The sequence below is a fragment of the Pseudorasbora parva genome, chromosome 25, assembly GCF_024679245.1.
Source record: "Pseudorasbora parva isolate DD20220531a chromosome 25, ASM2467924v1, whole genome shotgun sequence".
Taxonomy (NCBI): Eukaryota; Metazoa; Chordata; class Actinopteri; order Cypriniformes; family Gobionidae; genus Pseudorasbora; species Pseudorasbora parva.
In genome coordinates this window covers 24,110,297-24,127,924 of record NC_090196.1, presented here as the reverse complement: position 1 = coordinate 24,127,924, position 17,628 = coordinate 24,110,297, and the positions used below count along the sequence as shown (strand labels likewise).

Genomic DNA, 17,628 nt, shown 5'->3' with positions numbered 1-17,628 from the left:
ACACAAGGAAAAACTTGACCTCTCTGAATTTGAGTTGGACGGTTTTCAAACAGCAGCTGCCATGATGGAGCTCCATGAAGCTGACGAAGCCAAGCAGCTTCCCAGAGGAACGTTTTATTGCTTAGAGGTTGTTCTTTCAAAGCTTAGGAGTCTCAATTAGCTTTCATTTAAGTTTCAACTTTGCCTCAGACTTGATGTTTTTCCTACAATTCCTAGATGAAAACGACACAATTGTTGAAATGCAGTGGGAGTATAGAGCTATGAAATGAATGTGGGTTGCATAGCTCAGATTCATTTCTCATTAGGTTCCTCTAAGAACAATATGGTTGGTCTTGAAGGAACCTAATGAGAAAAAGAGCTTATTGAGATCTCTGCCTTTTGATTGAAGATTTTAATATATTGACAAATGAGAGACATTTTTGTTAATTTTGAAATCAGACAATTGTAGTCTTTGTATGGAGGTCTTGCACTGCAAAATTGACAAATAAATAAACATTAAAACAAACATTGGTCAGCTACTTTACTTGAAGTCCATCTCAGTGAGCATTGTGTTTTAAATTTCATTGGCTGCTCCCACATCATGGCTGCTTTCATTTGTCCAATGAAAAAATAGCAAATGGATAAACATTAATTAACAGATTTTAATTTCTATTTATGCATCAAATTGAAAAGGGTTGTGAAAAGTTGTTAAATTTAACTGTTAATCATGATTTAAATAAATACATTTATTAATACATTTTTTAATATCAAATCTGAAGACTTCTCTATTTGCGCTCCATGTAATTTAATTTCGGTTTAAAATTTAATCTAAAAAAATGTAGATGTCAGAGATCATTAAGTGATTTTCTTCCAATGAGTTGGTTGTAAACAGGATATGTGGCTGCTTGTGTTGTTCTGCACATGAGAATCTTTAGATACAGATGATGGAGGAAAAAAAAGTTCTCTATTAAAGATTGAATTAATGAATTAAAGATATAATGCTGATAAAACTGCTTAGGGAGGATTTAGGTGCTGGTAAGATTATTCCCTGATTTCTATAATCCAAATATGAGCGCACTAGGTAGGTACAGTGGGGCAAAAAAGTATTTAGTCAGCCACCAATTGTGCAAGTTCTCCCACTTAAAAAGATGAGAGAGGCCTGTACTTTTCATCATAGGTACACTTCAACTATGAGAGACAGAATGAGAAAAAAAAAATCCAGAAAATCACATTGTCTGATTTTTAAATAATATATTTGCAAATTATGGTGGAAAATAAGTATTTGGTCAATAACAAAAGTTAATTTCAATACTTTGTATTACCACATTTAATCTTCAATGCCATTGCTGACGGAAGCAGGTTTTTACTGCAAATCTCACGATACATGGACCCATTCATTCTTTCCTTTACATGGATCAGTCATCTTCGTCCCTTTGTAGAAAAAACAGCCCCAAAGCATGATGCTTCACAGTAGGTATGGTGCAACTCAGCATCCTTTCTCCTCCAAACATGACAAGTTGAGTTTTTACCAAAAAATTATATTTTGGTTTCATTTAACCATATGCCATTCTCCCAATCCTCTTCTGGATCATCTAAATGCTCTCTAGCAAACTTCAGATGGGCCCAGACATGTACTGGCTTAAGCAGTGGGACCCATCTGGCACTGCAGGATTTGAGTCCCTGATGGCGTAGTGCGTTACTGATGGTAGCCTCTGTTACTTTGGATCATTTTGAGCCCACAGGGTTGGATCTTGTGATGAGCCCCAGATCGAGGGAGATTATCAGTGGTTGTGTATGTCCTCTGTTTTTTTAATTATTGCTCCCACAGTTGATTTCTTCATGACCAGCTGCTTAACTATTGCAGATTCAGTCTTCCCTGCCTGGTGCAGGTCTACAATTTTGTTTCTAGTGTCCTTTAACAACTCTTTGGTCTTGGCCATAGTGGAGTTTGGAGACTGTTTGAGGTTGTGGACATGTGTCTTTTATACTGAGAAAGAGTTGAAACAGGTGCCATTAACACAAGTAACGAGTGGAGGACAGAGGAGCCCCTTAAAAAAGTTGTTACAGGTCTGTGAGAGCCAGAAATCTTTTTTGTAGGTAGCCAAATACTTATTTTCCACCAAAATGTGCGAATAAATACTTTAAAAATCAGACAATGTGATTTTTGGATTTTTTTTCTCATTCTGTCTCTCATAGTTAAAGTGTACCTATGATGAAAATGACAGGCCTCGCTCATCTTTTTAAGTGAGAGAACTTGCACAATTGGTGGCTGACTAAATACTTTTTTGCCCCACTGTAGGTGAGTGGGTGGGCGGTTAGGATGGTAGGTAGTTGAGTGATTAGGTAGGTTGGTTGGTTTGTGGTTACATAGGTAGGTAGCTTGGTGGTTAGGTAGGTGTGTGGATTGATAGGTAGGTTGGTTAGTTGGTTGGTGGTTAGGTAGGTAGATGGGTGGACAGTTAGGTAAGTAGATGGGTGGGTGGGTGGGTGAATAGGTAGATAGGTAGGTAGATGGATCGGTGGGTGCATAGGTAGGTGGGTGAGTGGGGGGTTAGATAGGTATGTGGGTAGGTAGTTAGGATGGTTTGTTGGTTGGTTAGGTAGGTAGGTAGGTTGGGGAGTGGGCAGTTGAGTAGGTAGGTGGGTGGGTTGGTGGATTTTGGTCAGGAGAGTGATTAGGACTATTAGGATAAAGCTGATAATTCTTCTAAAAAAACTCACAACAACATGCACAACAAAATACCAAGTATATGTTTGACTTTATATTTCATTTCAGCATCTGTAAAACCTTGAAAATTTGGCATTTCTAAATTGACAAGACACACTGATGCACTTATAGATCAGCATTGATCTGAAGACCTCCTTCGATAGACCGCCTCAGCTCACTGGATGGTGAGTGCCTTGACCTTGGTGAATAGTCTCATGTGGTAAACCATGTTAAGGCATTATCCAGGAACTGTCTGCACACAGCAGTGACTCATTCCACTTTGTCTATGTCATGAAGACTAAACCACAGCACTGCAATATCTTAATACCCTCCCAAACCTTATATCAATGGCAAATATTAAATGCTATTGTAGCTGATCTCTCCTCGGAGCACAGCAGAGCTCTTTCCATCATTGATCTTAGTCAACAAATCCTCCACCACCAAGACATCTAGCGATCGTTCCCCGAAAGAAACCCCTCTCTGGCGGGCGCAGGAGGATCAACTTTATATGTCATCCGAGGGGGGCTGGAAAAAGGGGCCTGACCTTTCGAATGAGTACTGTGTAACTGGAGAGCGCAATGGCCCTCCTGGAATGGAGGGATCATCTCTTACCTTGACAGCCACCAGCATTTTGTCCTTAGTGGGGCTTAGGTTGTAACACTCTGCCAGGAACACCTTCCCAAAGGCCCCTTCGCCCAGTTCCCTCTTCAGCACGATGTCTCTGCGCTTAATGTGCTGTACATCTGGAGGGGGAAAGGGAGAGAGAGAGAGAGAGAGAGATTGAGTGGATTGTGTGACAGTCTTCCTGCGGGCGGAGCTGCAAAACAGAGATTGAGAAATGTATGAATTCAAGAGCCAGACTGCTGTCACTCAGACCGATCAGGTAACTTAAAGGAACGTGGCACCAACTTTTATAACATATAGGACCAGATTTATTAAAAGTGTCAAACCCTCTTTTGGCGTTAAGAAAACGACTTTAGAGGAATTAAGGACACACAGTGAAGAATTAGTGCTGAAAAGGCGTGGAAAGGGTTATTATTTTCAGCTGACCTTAATGCATTTGTATTTGTAGGAGTTTCCTTTTGAGACACAAAACTTATGGAAGGAGAGAAATTAAATGAATCAACGAAGGTGATTTATTAAGGTTTGCGCTCGTCAGTTAATGGGTATATATATATATATATATATATATATATATATATATATACACACACACACACATTTGTTCATTTAAAAAAAAAAATATTAATATTACAATCAGTTAAATAAAATGTCAAGTCCTAAATGTCACACGGAAGGCAAATGTATTCTAATGTTTACATTATAAAGGGTAATGCAACTATATGCAAGGTAATGTAAACCTGCAAAACATGATGCACTGATGACAGCCCTTTGATGTAACTTGTGTTTCATCATTCATGTACTTATCACTTTTAACCTAGATAGTTTCTGTGATCTCTGAAAGCATTTAATTTAACCAGACTGCTAAAACGTATGCCTGTTGTGTACATTTACACAAAACACACATACATTTGCATTGCTTTAAAGCCAAATCTTTGTGTGAGCTCCCACCAGGGGCCGCAGTATGAAATGATCTGAACACAAGAGATCAGGTAGATTTGCCACTGAAACCGAGATGAATGAAGTCACACTTGGTCCACTGGGCAGGGTAATGGAGCAGCAGCCAGTCTGCTGCCGGTTCAAGTCCCCGCTGAGCCTTACTGCGGCTCTGCCCTTGAGTGAGGAATGTAACCTCAAACACCCTAATAAATATCGGCACAACATTAAAGACGGCAGGTGATAATCTGCAGATCATCTCCTGTCTGCCTTTGATGTACAGATAATCACTGGATGTTATAAAGAATTTGATCGGTAGAACAACAATATAGGGACTGGGTCACCATCAGAAATGAAAGCAACCAAGAAAAGCTTTTTAAAAAGTGGTTGTTTTTAGACTGTCAATGGTGCTGCATTATTGAGGAAATGCCTCACTTTTCGAACCGAGTCTTCTTAAAAAGCTAGTCTTGAGTTCGGTTCATGTGAACTCCGATACGGTTCGCTGCTGATGTGAATGCAATCGTACAAAACCATGGAAGTGAAGAGCTATTAAAGGGTTAGTTCACCCAAAAATGAAAATTCAGTCATTAATTACTTACCCTAATGTTGTTCGACACCCGTAAGACCTCCATTAATTTTCAGAAAACAAATGAAGATATTTTTGTTGAAATCCGATGGCTCAGAAAGGCCTTCATTGACACCAATGTCATTTCCTCTCTCAAGACCCATAAAGGCACTAAAGACGTCGCTACAAAGCCCATCTCACTACAGTGGTTCTACAATAATTTTAAGAAGCGTCAAGAATAAATTTGTGCGCAAAAAAACTAAATAACGACTTATACAGTGATGGGTTTTCAAAGCAAAGTATCAAAGTTATTAATCAGCGCATTGATTCATGATTCGGATCACGTTAAAAACTGCTGAAATCACGTGACATTGGAACGTAAACTCGAAAAATGTAAATCTATCCAGATTAATGTAGACGTAGCCAAAGCTTCACCACAGAACACAATTTCTTTTTTAATTTTCCTCCCATACTCCCTGTATTGTTTCCAACAAAATAATGCACTGCACATAGTTTTCCGAGTTACCTTTATGAATGTTGCACACAAGTTGACGGCCCATTTGCAATACGAATAGAAACGTCAAACTGGGCAGGTTTAAATGTGGCTAGCGAAGCACCAGTCGTGGTGATGTAAGGCAGACCGAGCGGCTCTTTAATCTCTGTACCTTCCACCTGCTTCCATTCCCAGCTCCCAGTCTGCTGAGAGGCAGCGAGCTCCATATGGCCGACCACGACGGCATCTGGTATTTACTCCAAACAGGAGTTTGGGATAAGCCACAGTCCAACATCAACACTAACTGCCCAAAGTTACGAGTCATTCAGTTATTTTCCCAGCTAATTTTTGTGATTTTTTTTTAAAAACAAATATTGATAAATGGACAGCACTCAAGAATAGCCTTTTGTATTAGCTGGCAAACGCCCCGTTCTTTATCTAAGCAGAGCACCTAATCAGCAGAAACATATTAGGGACAATTTCATTTAGGGCTGCCGAGGCAATTGCACTTTGTGGCAGGCATCCAACGACGACAGTAAATATTCCAGCACACTCGATTGTACGAGTTTTTTTCCCCCTCCTTCCCACAATGGCATCGGTGCAGATTAAGACAAAGGATGGCGAACACATGCATTACTTCCAAACTAATTAAAAAGCATTTATTTAATCAGGACAGAAAAAGACCACGAGCTTGAGACGAAGATGGAGAGAGAGAAAGGGCTTTGTTTTCTCCTTTCTTTCCTGTCCTCCATTTGCTTGTGAGTGATAGGTTCACAATTAGCAGGTGACGGGCGCACTAGAAACGTTTTCAGCTTGCAGCGCAATTAAGAAAGTTACAAATTGCGCGGGCTAATTGTCTTATTATGCCAACTGTTGTGTTGCGTTCACCTCACAGACTGTATTGTGAGAGGGCACTCTGGAGAAGAGGTTACCCGCGCTAGACGTCGTCTGTCTAAACATAGCGAGCAGCTGGGAATACAGGACATCGGCTTCATCCTAATTAGGCCGTTTTACTGCAGATGTTTACTTGGTGTCGCTGAAAATGACACAACAGACCAAACCATAGCTGATTTGGGTTCAAAGGCATGTAAATCGCTGCTAGCAAACAAAAACAAAAACAGGATTAGACCGGACTTTCCTGAAAGCAACGCTAAATGAATCCGAAAGAGCACCTGTTCGTTTCCAGCGAGCCACAAAGTCATTCCCTCCTGCGTGATGACTTAATGCACTTTCGCCCGTTTTGTAAAAGACTCCTTTTAGACTCCTCTCTCTGTAGTGTGAGGAAAAAAACAAGTTAACAAACTAACGCTGAGTAGCGGGAAATGAAATATCTGGAGCATTGTTGCTGAAAACTTGAGATGCTTTAAGAATCTTTTTGTTTTTAATTGCTTCAGAATCAAATCTGAATGAAATTCAAAATCAATCATGAGGCTCCTGAATATTCCGTCCTTAATTCCTGCTGGACCTTTTCCGTTTAAACTAACATTTTGAGCCTGTTTACACCAAGTCACGTCATGTTTTTTTTTTTTGGTTGCTGGTTTTTAAAAAGGGTTCAATTTACACAATTTACAATTTCCACGAAACGAATATAAATCTGATCTCCAATTGCCATGCAATATCCTTTTGCTAAAGAGATACTCTACGCTAGCCGGACTTCATCATACTCAAGTCGGATACTTCTCCATTGGGCTGTGAATATAAGGCGTGTTTGCCAAGCGGCAATCTCCCTCAGTTTCTGTTGAAGCCAATAAGGAAGTAACTGCAATTCCTCAACTGACCACTAGGGACAGGCTCCGGAAGGGAGCAAAATCTCATTGAGCTCCATGCTAAAATGCCCAACTTTACAGCAGAAAAGAACACATTTACAGCTTGGTACAAATTGTGGTTTTGGCCTATACGGCTAATTTTGCCCTTCATGACAACTGTGAGGGGGGAGAATTTTTTTAATAACTCATTCGTTTACATTATATAAAGTGTTAAAGTTATGCATAATTAAGGGAGTGGCTACTTTAAATGAGAAGTGGATAGGCGTTTGTCTGCTGTCTGTTAGTCAACATGTCACCTCAGCTCCGCCCACATCCCGCCTCTTTGCCCATTTTTTGTTATCATCCGGGCATGACGCACAATGACACGCTGTCAAGACAGCAACGGCCAGCTCGTCTCTACTTTACGCTTCAAAACTGCTCTTCAGAATCGTATGTATTGTAAAAAATTATTTAGAAAAAAAGTTACCTCGTTGCCTTAAAATTTTGAGTTCATTGAAATAACATTTTTGAGTTAATACAATGAAAATGTATTGTTTATTAAAATATTATTAAAATATTTTGTAAGCATATTGGGTAATTGTGTTTTATTTCTGATGACGCAGTGAAACATGCCAAATAGTGCTATTTTCATGATTTATCATTTTTTTTTAATGTGGTTCAGATACAATAATATTTTGAGTTTCTATTTATTAAACAAATTTCCTTCATTGTATCAACTCAAATTTGTAATTTCAATTGACTCAAAATTTTGAAACAACCAGGTTACTTACTTTTTAAGGTTAAACCAACAAAAAGCTACATTTTTTTTTTTTTACAGTGTGGGTGACGTCACGGACACTACGTCCACATTTGTTTTTTTACAGTCTATGGTTTCAACCAAACCAGGAAAGAAAAATGCCTCTCAATTGGATAGCCCTACAATCAATCAGAGCAACGGATCAAGTGACACATGTTGAGCGACGGACAGTTGTCAACAGAACGCATCTACACACACGCACTAGTGTTGTAAAATAATTTAAGTATACACATTCTTATCAACATGATCATCATTTTTGAAAGAAATAGTAAAGGTGAATGCATATACAAACAAGCTCTCTGTTTAGAAAAAAAATTCAACCCAAGCGCTCTTTGGTGACGTGGATGATTAAGTTACTGTCCATCATCTGTCCACCATCATATAAAGCCCGCCCTGACAATTTGATTGGTCCAAACAGCTCTGGTTCGAGCATAGTTGCTCCACAACAGATCAAGTCCTGACCAAATTACGATGTGGTTACGATCTACTCGATGTGTGTTGCAGTATCTATTATACAGTATCTATACTATACTTAATTCTCTTTCTCCAAAATGTTTGGATATGGAGTTTGATTTGAAACCTTTTTTGTGAATGTGTATATATGTATTTGTATATGTAAACTTTTTTTCCCCCATGATGATTGTTATATTGGGTTGAATTATACATTTTCTTTTTGTATTGTTATAATCTCCTTTTTTTGACACTATTGGATGATTGGGTAATTGGTTCATTAATGAGGTCAGGTGTAATGGTTCACACAGATATAAATGATACGTGTTTGTGCTTGTTGTTTGCCTGATGAAGACCCTTTGGGTCGAAACGTTGTCCTTTTTAATACATTTTTGGGAGCAGCAAATAGCAGTGTGCAGATTTTTAGTTGACTTTGATTGTTGCACTATCTCTGTCATATCTGGCTATAACATGCCATATACACGTATAACACACTCGCATATATGAATGCTATTTATTATTATTAATTTTTTTTTTTAAATGACAAAAAAACTAATCATGAAAGTAATGCATCAAGAGTTATTGTTTGCCCAATGTTTTAGCCTAATTAAAAATAACTTGCGCCTTGAGAACTACACGCCCACCTTAAATAGAGCCTCGTGTGACAAGGCCACATGTTGTGTTTGCAAAGATGTCCAAGTGTTATTTTTTTCAGTCTCTGTTAAACGAGCACATGTGCTACACAAGCGCCCTCAAGATACTATTAATAAAGCATGGGGGTGTGCAGCCATTTGCAGGCAAGGTTAATGCGAGCCTGTCTTCTGCGGTGTCCCTGGTTGCGTGTTTACATCCTTTGCTTACTATCGGGACTGGCTGTCAGAAGAAGGCCCGCAAGGACTGTCGGAGTGGGGCCGTGAGGACGTGTTCCTGTCTGTAAACGCACATACACACTCCCTCTCCGTCCATCAGAAGAAAGACTGCAGTGCTTAGACACACCCACTTGACAACCGTGTCCTACATACACACGAATGTGGCGCTTCCTCACTCTCCTCCAAGAACACGTAACAAAACATCTCTAGCTCACGAATCAGGCCTGCTGTGAAAATCAATGTCTCGGCGGACTGAATGCAGGCATAGGTTTATGTAATGGCCACATATATCACTTATTCAATATATATATATACCGGTATATATATATATATATATATATATATATATATATATATATATATATATATATATATATACACTTTAAGTGGCCTATTCATTTTTTCCAGAGCTCTCTGAAAAAAATTAAGTGGTCACTTAAATAAACTGTGATAATGTGAGAAAATGTTGAAGGTGTCTGAATGAATTTTAGTTTGAGTGTATATATAAGCTTACGAAATTGGCTTCAAGTGACATTTTACTGAAAAGAGAGATCAAAAATGACTGTCAGTAAATAAATGTAAAAATATAAATGTATAAGCAAGGAGTGGCGGTTGTAAAAAAAGAAAAGACTAAGCAATTCGCGACTGCGTTCGATTTCGGAAAGTCAAAAACAGGGTAAGCAGACATGGCAATCACATGAATAAGAGATGAAGCTTAACCGTGGGCAATGGCGTGTGAAAAAGCTTGTCGATGATGTGTATGGACAGGATGGGCTCAAGAATGAGATTTGAGCTCTGTGGTGGTGCTGTACATATAGGAGAGGTGTAACGTGAGCAATGACAGTCAGTTTGCCCCTATGAGTTAGTCATTCATGTACTTTAATACGGTGCGGGAATAACAGACCAGGCGGGGATATTTATACTTGAGTGTCTATTGCTGCTATTGAATATGAAGCAAAAACGGCGAATGCATTCTGCAGCTGCACACTGTGCTGTAGTACTAATCAATCTATTGTGACACAAAAGACACAGCTCAAATCGATGTATATCGAAAAAGATTTGATGAAAATGCCTACAAGATAGAGCTGAAATCATTTCCCAGGGCTGGAATGCTTTTCGAACAAAATACGAGGAAATCAGGACGTTTAAAGAAGGAAATCAATTAAATGGTGCAATGCTAGCGTTTTTGGCTCTTTAGTTTGTAACTGTATATTGTTTGACAATTTTAGAAAATCACAGAAGAAAAACAGCTTTATTTATGCTTTCTCATGATCAGAAATACCAATCAATATCCCATACAACGGAAAGTTAGATACAAAGCTGCACTTAAACACTTTCGATTACAGGGAAATGGAAAAATGTGCCGCTCGTTCTCGATTACAGAATTCCTGTGTTTTCATCTGATCCTGAAGCCTGGATTAACCTCCGACCCTTTCCAGCTCTGCGGGAAGGGAACTAATGGAGTGTGGGACACGTTAGTCCACAGCGCGTCACATCAGCTCGGGCTCTTCTGAGATGGAGTGATCTGGAGAATACAGTCCTCAGATGATTGATCTGGAAAAAATTATGTCCATTTTCCAATGAGGACACTGTGCAAAAGAGGACCCTCTATCTATCTATCTATCTATCTATCTATCTATCTATCTATCTATCTATCTATCTATCTATCTATCTATCTATCTATCTATCTATCTATCTATCTATCTATCTATCTATCTATCTATCTATCTATCTATCTATCTATCTATCTAACTGTCCGTCCGTCCGTCTGTCCGTCCGTCCGTCCGTCCGTCCGTCTGTCCGTCTTTTCCAAAGAGGCAAGGGATACAGTGCCTCCATTATAATTAATAATCTATATTACAAAAAATAAATGCAAATGTGCGTTCGAAAAAAAAAAATTAACACTGGAAAAACAAGTGATTTATAGACTTTTTAAATGAAACAACGTTCAACAGCATCACCAGCAGGTGAAGTTAGAGCAGGAGTCCATGACGCTCTTGCCTCCCCTGAACCCATTGCGTTTTAAAAGCATGCAGTGGGTTTGGTGGGAGGTAAATGGCGGAAAGTCACGTGAGAGGAGGCAATGACTCGATTGCACTATGGTTGGTTCACGTAAATCCCACCACTTGTTTTCGCGCACGTTCGCGAATTGGTCTGACTGAGCAACATTTTGGCGTTAAAAGGAAGACTAATTAAAAAGTAAACAACTCAGCCACTTAGATGTCATGTCAAAATCAAACTTGAAATGGCCTGAAAACATAACTCTGATGTTTTTAGTTAGCAATCAGCTTGGTGAAATTAAAGGTACATCTTCGTGTCTGTGACTGGTGTTTACCAGGCTTGATATCATCAAGCTTTGTAAACACTCTATTGCTTTCAGGCAGAAAACCTTTCATCTCCAAAAAAAAAACTCACTTTGCAAGAAATGAAAAAAGAAAAAAAAAACTTTTTAATTTGAAAAAAGAAAGAAAAATTAAACACTTTGATGTTGATATTGTGGCTTTATTTGCGTTCAGACACTTGAATGTGTCATTATATAAACATTTTTCCAAAATCAAGCTTAAAGGGATAGTTTAAAGAAGATATTTCGGAGAATGTTTGTAACATGCATATAAAGCAATTGACTACCATAGTATTTTTCCCATACTATGGTAGTTAAATGGCTGCTCTATATGCTTGGTTAAAAACATTCTTCAAAATATCTTCTTTTGTGTTTAGCAGAAGAAAGAAACTCAAACAGGGTTGGAACAACTTGAGGGTGAGTAAATGATGGCAGAATTTGCATTTTTTTGTGAACTATCCCTTTAAATGAGGTTTTCGAACAGCAAATTTCAGTTAATTTCTGACATAGGCCTACACGTTTTGTCCGTCAATAGAACGACCACATCTGAGGCAGTAAGTGCATCGCCTTTTCATCAACTTACAGGTTATAAAGATCTTCCCCGTCGCTGACAAAAACGTCCAGCTTTCTGTGTTTTACATAAGGGGGCGCTATTACACATCTTCTGAAAGAGTACTGAATTTTTTTGATCAAAACACGTTTGAAGAAGAAGCAGAAACAAGCAATATCAAATGTAAATAGATGCATATGTAAAATAACTTGATGATCAAACTCAGAAATTGGGTTGTTTGATCCCCGTGAATGGACCCATTCAAACAACACAATTTCTGGGTTTGTCCATTTTCAACCCATCTTGGGTTGTTTTTAACCCAGCATTTTTTAGAGTGTGCTGTTAAGTTGGGCAATTTAACATGGGGGGTCTATGGGTTTGATTCCATTTAGGAGCCTGTCTCTGCAGTCGATGAATTGCCGTTTAACTCACTTCCACTTCCGCTTCAAGAGAGAGACCGGAAGGGTGTACAGACAGTTTACAGATTTTTCCACCTCATATCTCGATTTATCAAATACAACACTCAAGTTAATTATGAAATTTTGAGTTTCAAACATCCTGTGAGTAGGAGAGATTTCAAATAGTGCCTCAAAGGAGTTTGCCAACATCCAAACCTCACCTGCTCTGAAGCTTACCCTGGAAGATTTACATTCATTACATACGTCATCTCTTGTTGTGTATGCGTGAAGGAGCACACGCCTAAACACGCACGGGTCATTTAGACCCAGTGCTCTCAATTATCTTGTACCTGAAAGTACATTTGTGTACCGGGGTCTGTGATGGGCTTTTTTCCGACGAGCTCTTGAGAGATGAAAAAGCTTGAGCCGTGTCTCTGAGAATAATGAATGCATTACTATTGAAAACACACCGGGCCAGAAGTCAACAAACTTAATTCAACCAGATTTATATACAAACCAATTTGTGTACCAAACAAGGCTAATCCACAGAGCACGCATGCCGTTCGATGTTTCGCCCCAGGTAATTGTGATTTAGTACATCGTCTCTCGGGCGACAGACGATGGAGGTCGATGCATAAAAGTTACAGCATCAAAACAGTTATGTCAGTCACATCTCTGCCTTAAGAGCTAGGCCTTTATTTACAGCTTTATTGGGTTAATTCATTAGGTTGCAGTGGCAGCAGTGGCTAATGATTTTATCATGCTGCATATTGTGGGTGAACGGAGGGGGCAAGGGAAGGATGATGAGGAGACGTGATGAAGGTTATGTATTGTTGGCAAATGACCGTTACGCCACTATGTCGCAATTAGAGCGTTTTAATGAGTTGGAGGGGGATGCATTAGCATTTATAGTGTGGTACAGGCTATCAACAGGGCAAATGACACAAGAAAGAGCATGACATGGATAAAGTTGTTTATATTAGCAGGTCTTTATAGGATTTTACTCATAGGAAGGTTTAGTCTTAGTGCGCCGTGTTTTACTTAAAGCTACACTGTGATATTTTCCCCCATCTAGCGGTGTAAAGGTATATGACCATAAAGTGAATAATAGTTTCTGTTCCTCTCAATTCTGATTTCGTTTTAACTCCTACGGTGGCCGATTTAGTCCAAGATTAACATGGCAATCCCCCTCTTCACATTCGACACGGTGCCATCGAGTGTTAAAACGCGAAAGGCAAAGCTTGAATTTACGGGTATGTCCCTCTTTGGCAAATGTACTGGCAAGATGGAGGAGCAACATGGCGACCAGCATTCGAACCCCTCACCCGTATGTATTTCAATGGCATATTATAAACTTACCAGAATACTTTATTACTTGAAAGAAGTAAATATACATTAATGAGCACATATATTTTTGAAAGAACTACATGTTTTTAGCTAAGAATAAACTAAAAAAGTTACACAGTGTAGCTTTAAATGCATATTTCACCCAAAAATAAGAGTCCTGATTTACTTGCACTCATGTCATTTAAAATATGTATGACTGACTCTCTTCTGTGCAAATACAAAAGAAGATATTTTGAAGAATGTTTTGTCCCTAGAATAAAAGTCAGTGGGGTCCAAAACAACCTTGGATACCATTGAATTTCACTGTATAGAGGGACAAAGAGAGAAAAAAAAGAGAGAGAGTGAGATACTTTTTCTTCTTCTAAATAACCATCTTTGTGTTCCACAGAATTAAGAACATCATACATGTTTGGAAATGACAAAAGCATGAGAAAATGATTGTCCATACAATGAAAGTCAATGGGCTCTAAAACAACCTTGGATCCCATTGACTTTCGTTGTATGGGCCAAAAAAAAAAAAAAAAAAAAAAGAAAGGAGAAAAAAGACGACTTTTTAAAATAGAATCTTTTGTGTTTCACAGAAGAAAATGTCATACTGGGTTGGAAAGACATAATGGACAATTATAAAACATTTTGTTGACACATTTAAACAATATATATATTTTTAAAAATGAAATGAATATATTACATTTATTTTACTTGTAAATAATTCACTTTCAAGAGGAAAAAATGAATAATGCACTTAAATTACACTTTTCTCAAAGGAACATCTCAATTTCAGGCATACAAAATGGTCTTTCTAAATATGCTATCATGTTACAAAAATTGTGCTGTTTATTAGAATAAAGGGTTGACACATATTACCCCACTACCCACTATATTTTATGTAGGCCTAATCAAAACTAAAAAATAATAATAAAATAAAATAGAAACCCTTTGCAATCGATGACGCTGGAGGTTGTAACTTTAGCACCACTTTGACTTATAAAGATATGACTGCAGATAAACTTTTCAATGTTAGTATATAAAAAAAATTTTTTTTAATAAAAATGAAGGGAAATAACACAAATCAAAGATTTTTAGGTGTCTTTAAGAATTAGTTCAGCCAAAAATGACAAAAATTACATTGGCAGCAGTGACATTTCCTCTCTCAAGACCCATAAAGGCACTAAAGACGTTGTTAAAAAGTCCATCTCACTACAGTGGCTCTACAATCATTTTATGAAGCGACGAGAATACTTTTTGTGTAGAAAACCCCCTCAAAATAACGACTTATATAGCGATTTCAAAACGCATTTTCAAAAAGCATGATCGCCGATTCGGATCACGCGATCCGAATCATGAATCGATAAGCTGATTCATTAAGCTCTGAAGCTTCATTACGCAGTGTTTTGAAATCGGCCATTACTATATTAATTATTTTGGGTTTTTTTGCGCACAAAAACTATTCTCTTTGCTTCATAAAACTATTGTAGAGCCACTGTAGTGAGATTTGGAACGGGAATTTGTAGTGGGCTTTGGAACGACGTCTTTAGTCCTTCCCCTAGAGAGGAAATGTCATTGTGGCCAATGAAGGCCTTTCTGAGCCATCAGATTTCAACAAAAATATCTTCATTTGTGTTCTAAAAATGACCGGAGGTCTCACGGGTCTGGAACGGCATGAGGGTTTCATTTTTTGGGTTAACTAACCCTTTAAGATGAAAGGCACTGAGCTGAAGTCCCCCTTAAGAAGGTCTCGAATTGCCTTTGAAGTAACATTAACAAACTAAACTAAATACAACATTCATCATGTCTGACAAACACTACTGCAGCCAACTGGATCCAGAACTGAGAACGTCATTACTGATGCAACTTAACACATCTGAAAGCCTCAAACTCTCCCAGTCTGCGTAAACATTTCATGCTATGACGACTGGGGCCCGAATGGAAGAGATTAAGACATAGATGGATGAGAGGAAGGGGGCATGACATCTGGAGATGGGGTAGAGCGCTCGGATTCGAGTCAATCTTTTGATATTGATTGCATCTGGGGCAAATTCATTTCCAGCACATGATCTGAGAGCAGAGAGCGGCGATTGCTTGCCGGTGGGATATGGGAGGGTGCGAGGAGGTACCGTCCTATCAATTACCCTACAGTGTGGGCCTTTTAAACAGAGATCCTGATGCTGCCTTAGATGGCCCTAATCATTGTATCCTTTCCTTTGATGATTTAGCATTTGGCTCTGGGTGGGATGTTGTTATGGCTTCCTGGCTCCAAGAAAAGAGGATGAGGGAAAGGATGAAGGGAGGCACAAGGGTGGGAGGGAAGAAGGAAGAAGATGAAAAGTGAGAGAGTGCAGATGAGGAGGACCATGATGACCTCATCCAGAGGACTCATTCAGACATGGCTATAAAGATCTCATCTGTCATAGTTTGTCTGATCATTAGACGATTTAAAACTCTGCTGCCTTCGATATCTCCTGCCAGCCCTCAGGACGAAGAGCTTTCTGACAGGTGGTATAAACGGCATTTTGCTCCACAGCAAAAAATTCAATGAACACACTGCAAGCTCTATGGAGAACAAATAGGTGTCTTTTGGTTATCACAGATTAGCCGTGTTTGAACAACGCTAAGACGCGGTGCAAATTGGTTTCCGAGGGCTTCCCGTTTTCAGTTGATGCATCGGTCTTAAAATGACAGCTCAAGAAAAAAAAAGGCTAAAACTCAAACACTACAAGCGCAGAAAACGAAAACTCACGTCAAACCATGTTAGGAAGTAAAAATAGGGCTGGAAATTAAACAAAAAAATATATAATTAATTACAAAATATCTCACATAATTGCATATATTGATACTAGCAGAAAAATATTACATAAAACAATACTTCTATTATTTAAATTGGTCTTGAAAATGTTATGAAATATAAAAATATATGTATGTGTGTGTGTATATACACACACACACACACACACACACACACACACACACACACATTCACACACACACACACACACACACACACACACATATAAATGCACGCATATATACTGTATACTGAAGACAACTTTGTTATATTAGTATATATTTATATAGTATGTATTCAAATATAAATAATAATTATACACAGCACACACACATATATTATGTGTAAACACTTTTATTAATCGTTTGACAGCCCTAATATATATGTTTACAGTTCATTTACTATACATATTTTATCAATAAAATAACACTAAATTGACAAATTTATTAATTTATTAAAAAATGTATTATTTAATAATTATATATATATATATATATATATATATATATATATATATATATATATATATATATATATATAAAACATTCATTAATACATTTCATGTTCTTACTGTTAGAGCAATGTATTATTTTATTGAAGAGAGAGAGATAAAGAGCGAGAGAGATTTTTAAACAGCAATTTAATTCACCATCAAAAATATACTTTGAAACATAAAAAACATAAATCTCATATTTAGCAAACTATTTACCAGTTAAAAAAATCTCTTCACCTTCTATTTACACGCCATTTTTTCTCAAACATTAGATCATCACTTTTATTAAATTCATATTCTAATCTAATTCTTGACTAACCAAGGTCTTAAATATATTTACTATATTTACTTTCCGTCCTTATATTTCAATTGTATATGCCTTCCAAATGGCTAATTTTGCTTGACCATCGAAAAAGTTTAAAAAGGTACAAAATTCCCATTTATCACGAGGATATTTACACCTGTAAATAAACAACGTTTTTGAAAAAATTCTTCCTAAACTACTCAAAATTGTATCCAAGAGAGAGACAGAGAG

The 17,628-nt window shown here is 37.9% G+C and overlaps 1 protein-coding gene across 3 annotated transcripts in view; it reads right to left on the bottom strand.

Moving 5' to 3' along the window:
* ntrk3a (neurotrophic tyrosine kinase, receptor, type 3a) overlaps positions 1-17,628 on the bottom strand; it is a 338,706-nt gene that overhangs the window by 29,358 nt on the left and 291,720 nt on the right. For all 3 annotated transcript variants that reach the window (XM_067435678.1, XM_067435676.1, XM_067435677.1), the window contains exon 13: positions 3,299-3,429. In XM_067435678.1, the coding sequence (XP_067291779.1) occupies positions 3,299-3,429 (131 nt within the window). The remainder of the gene's footprint in view (positions 1-3,298; positions 3,430-17,628) is intronic.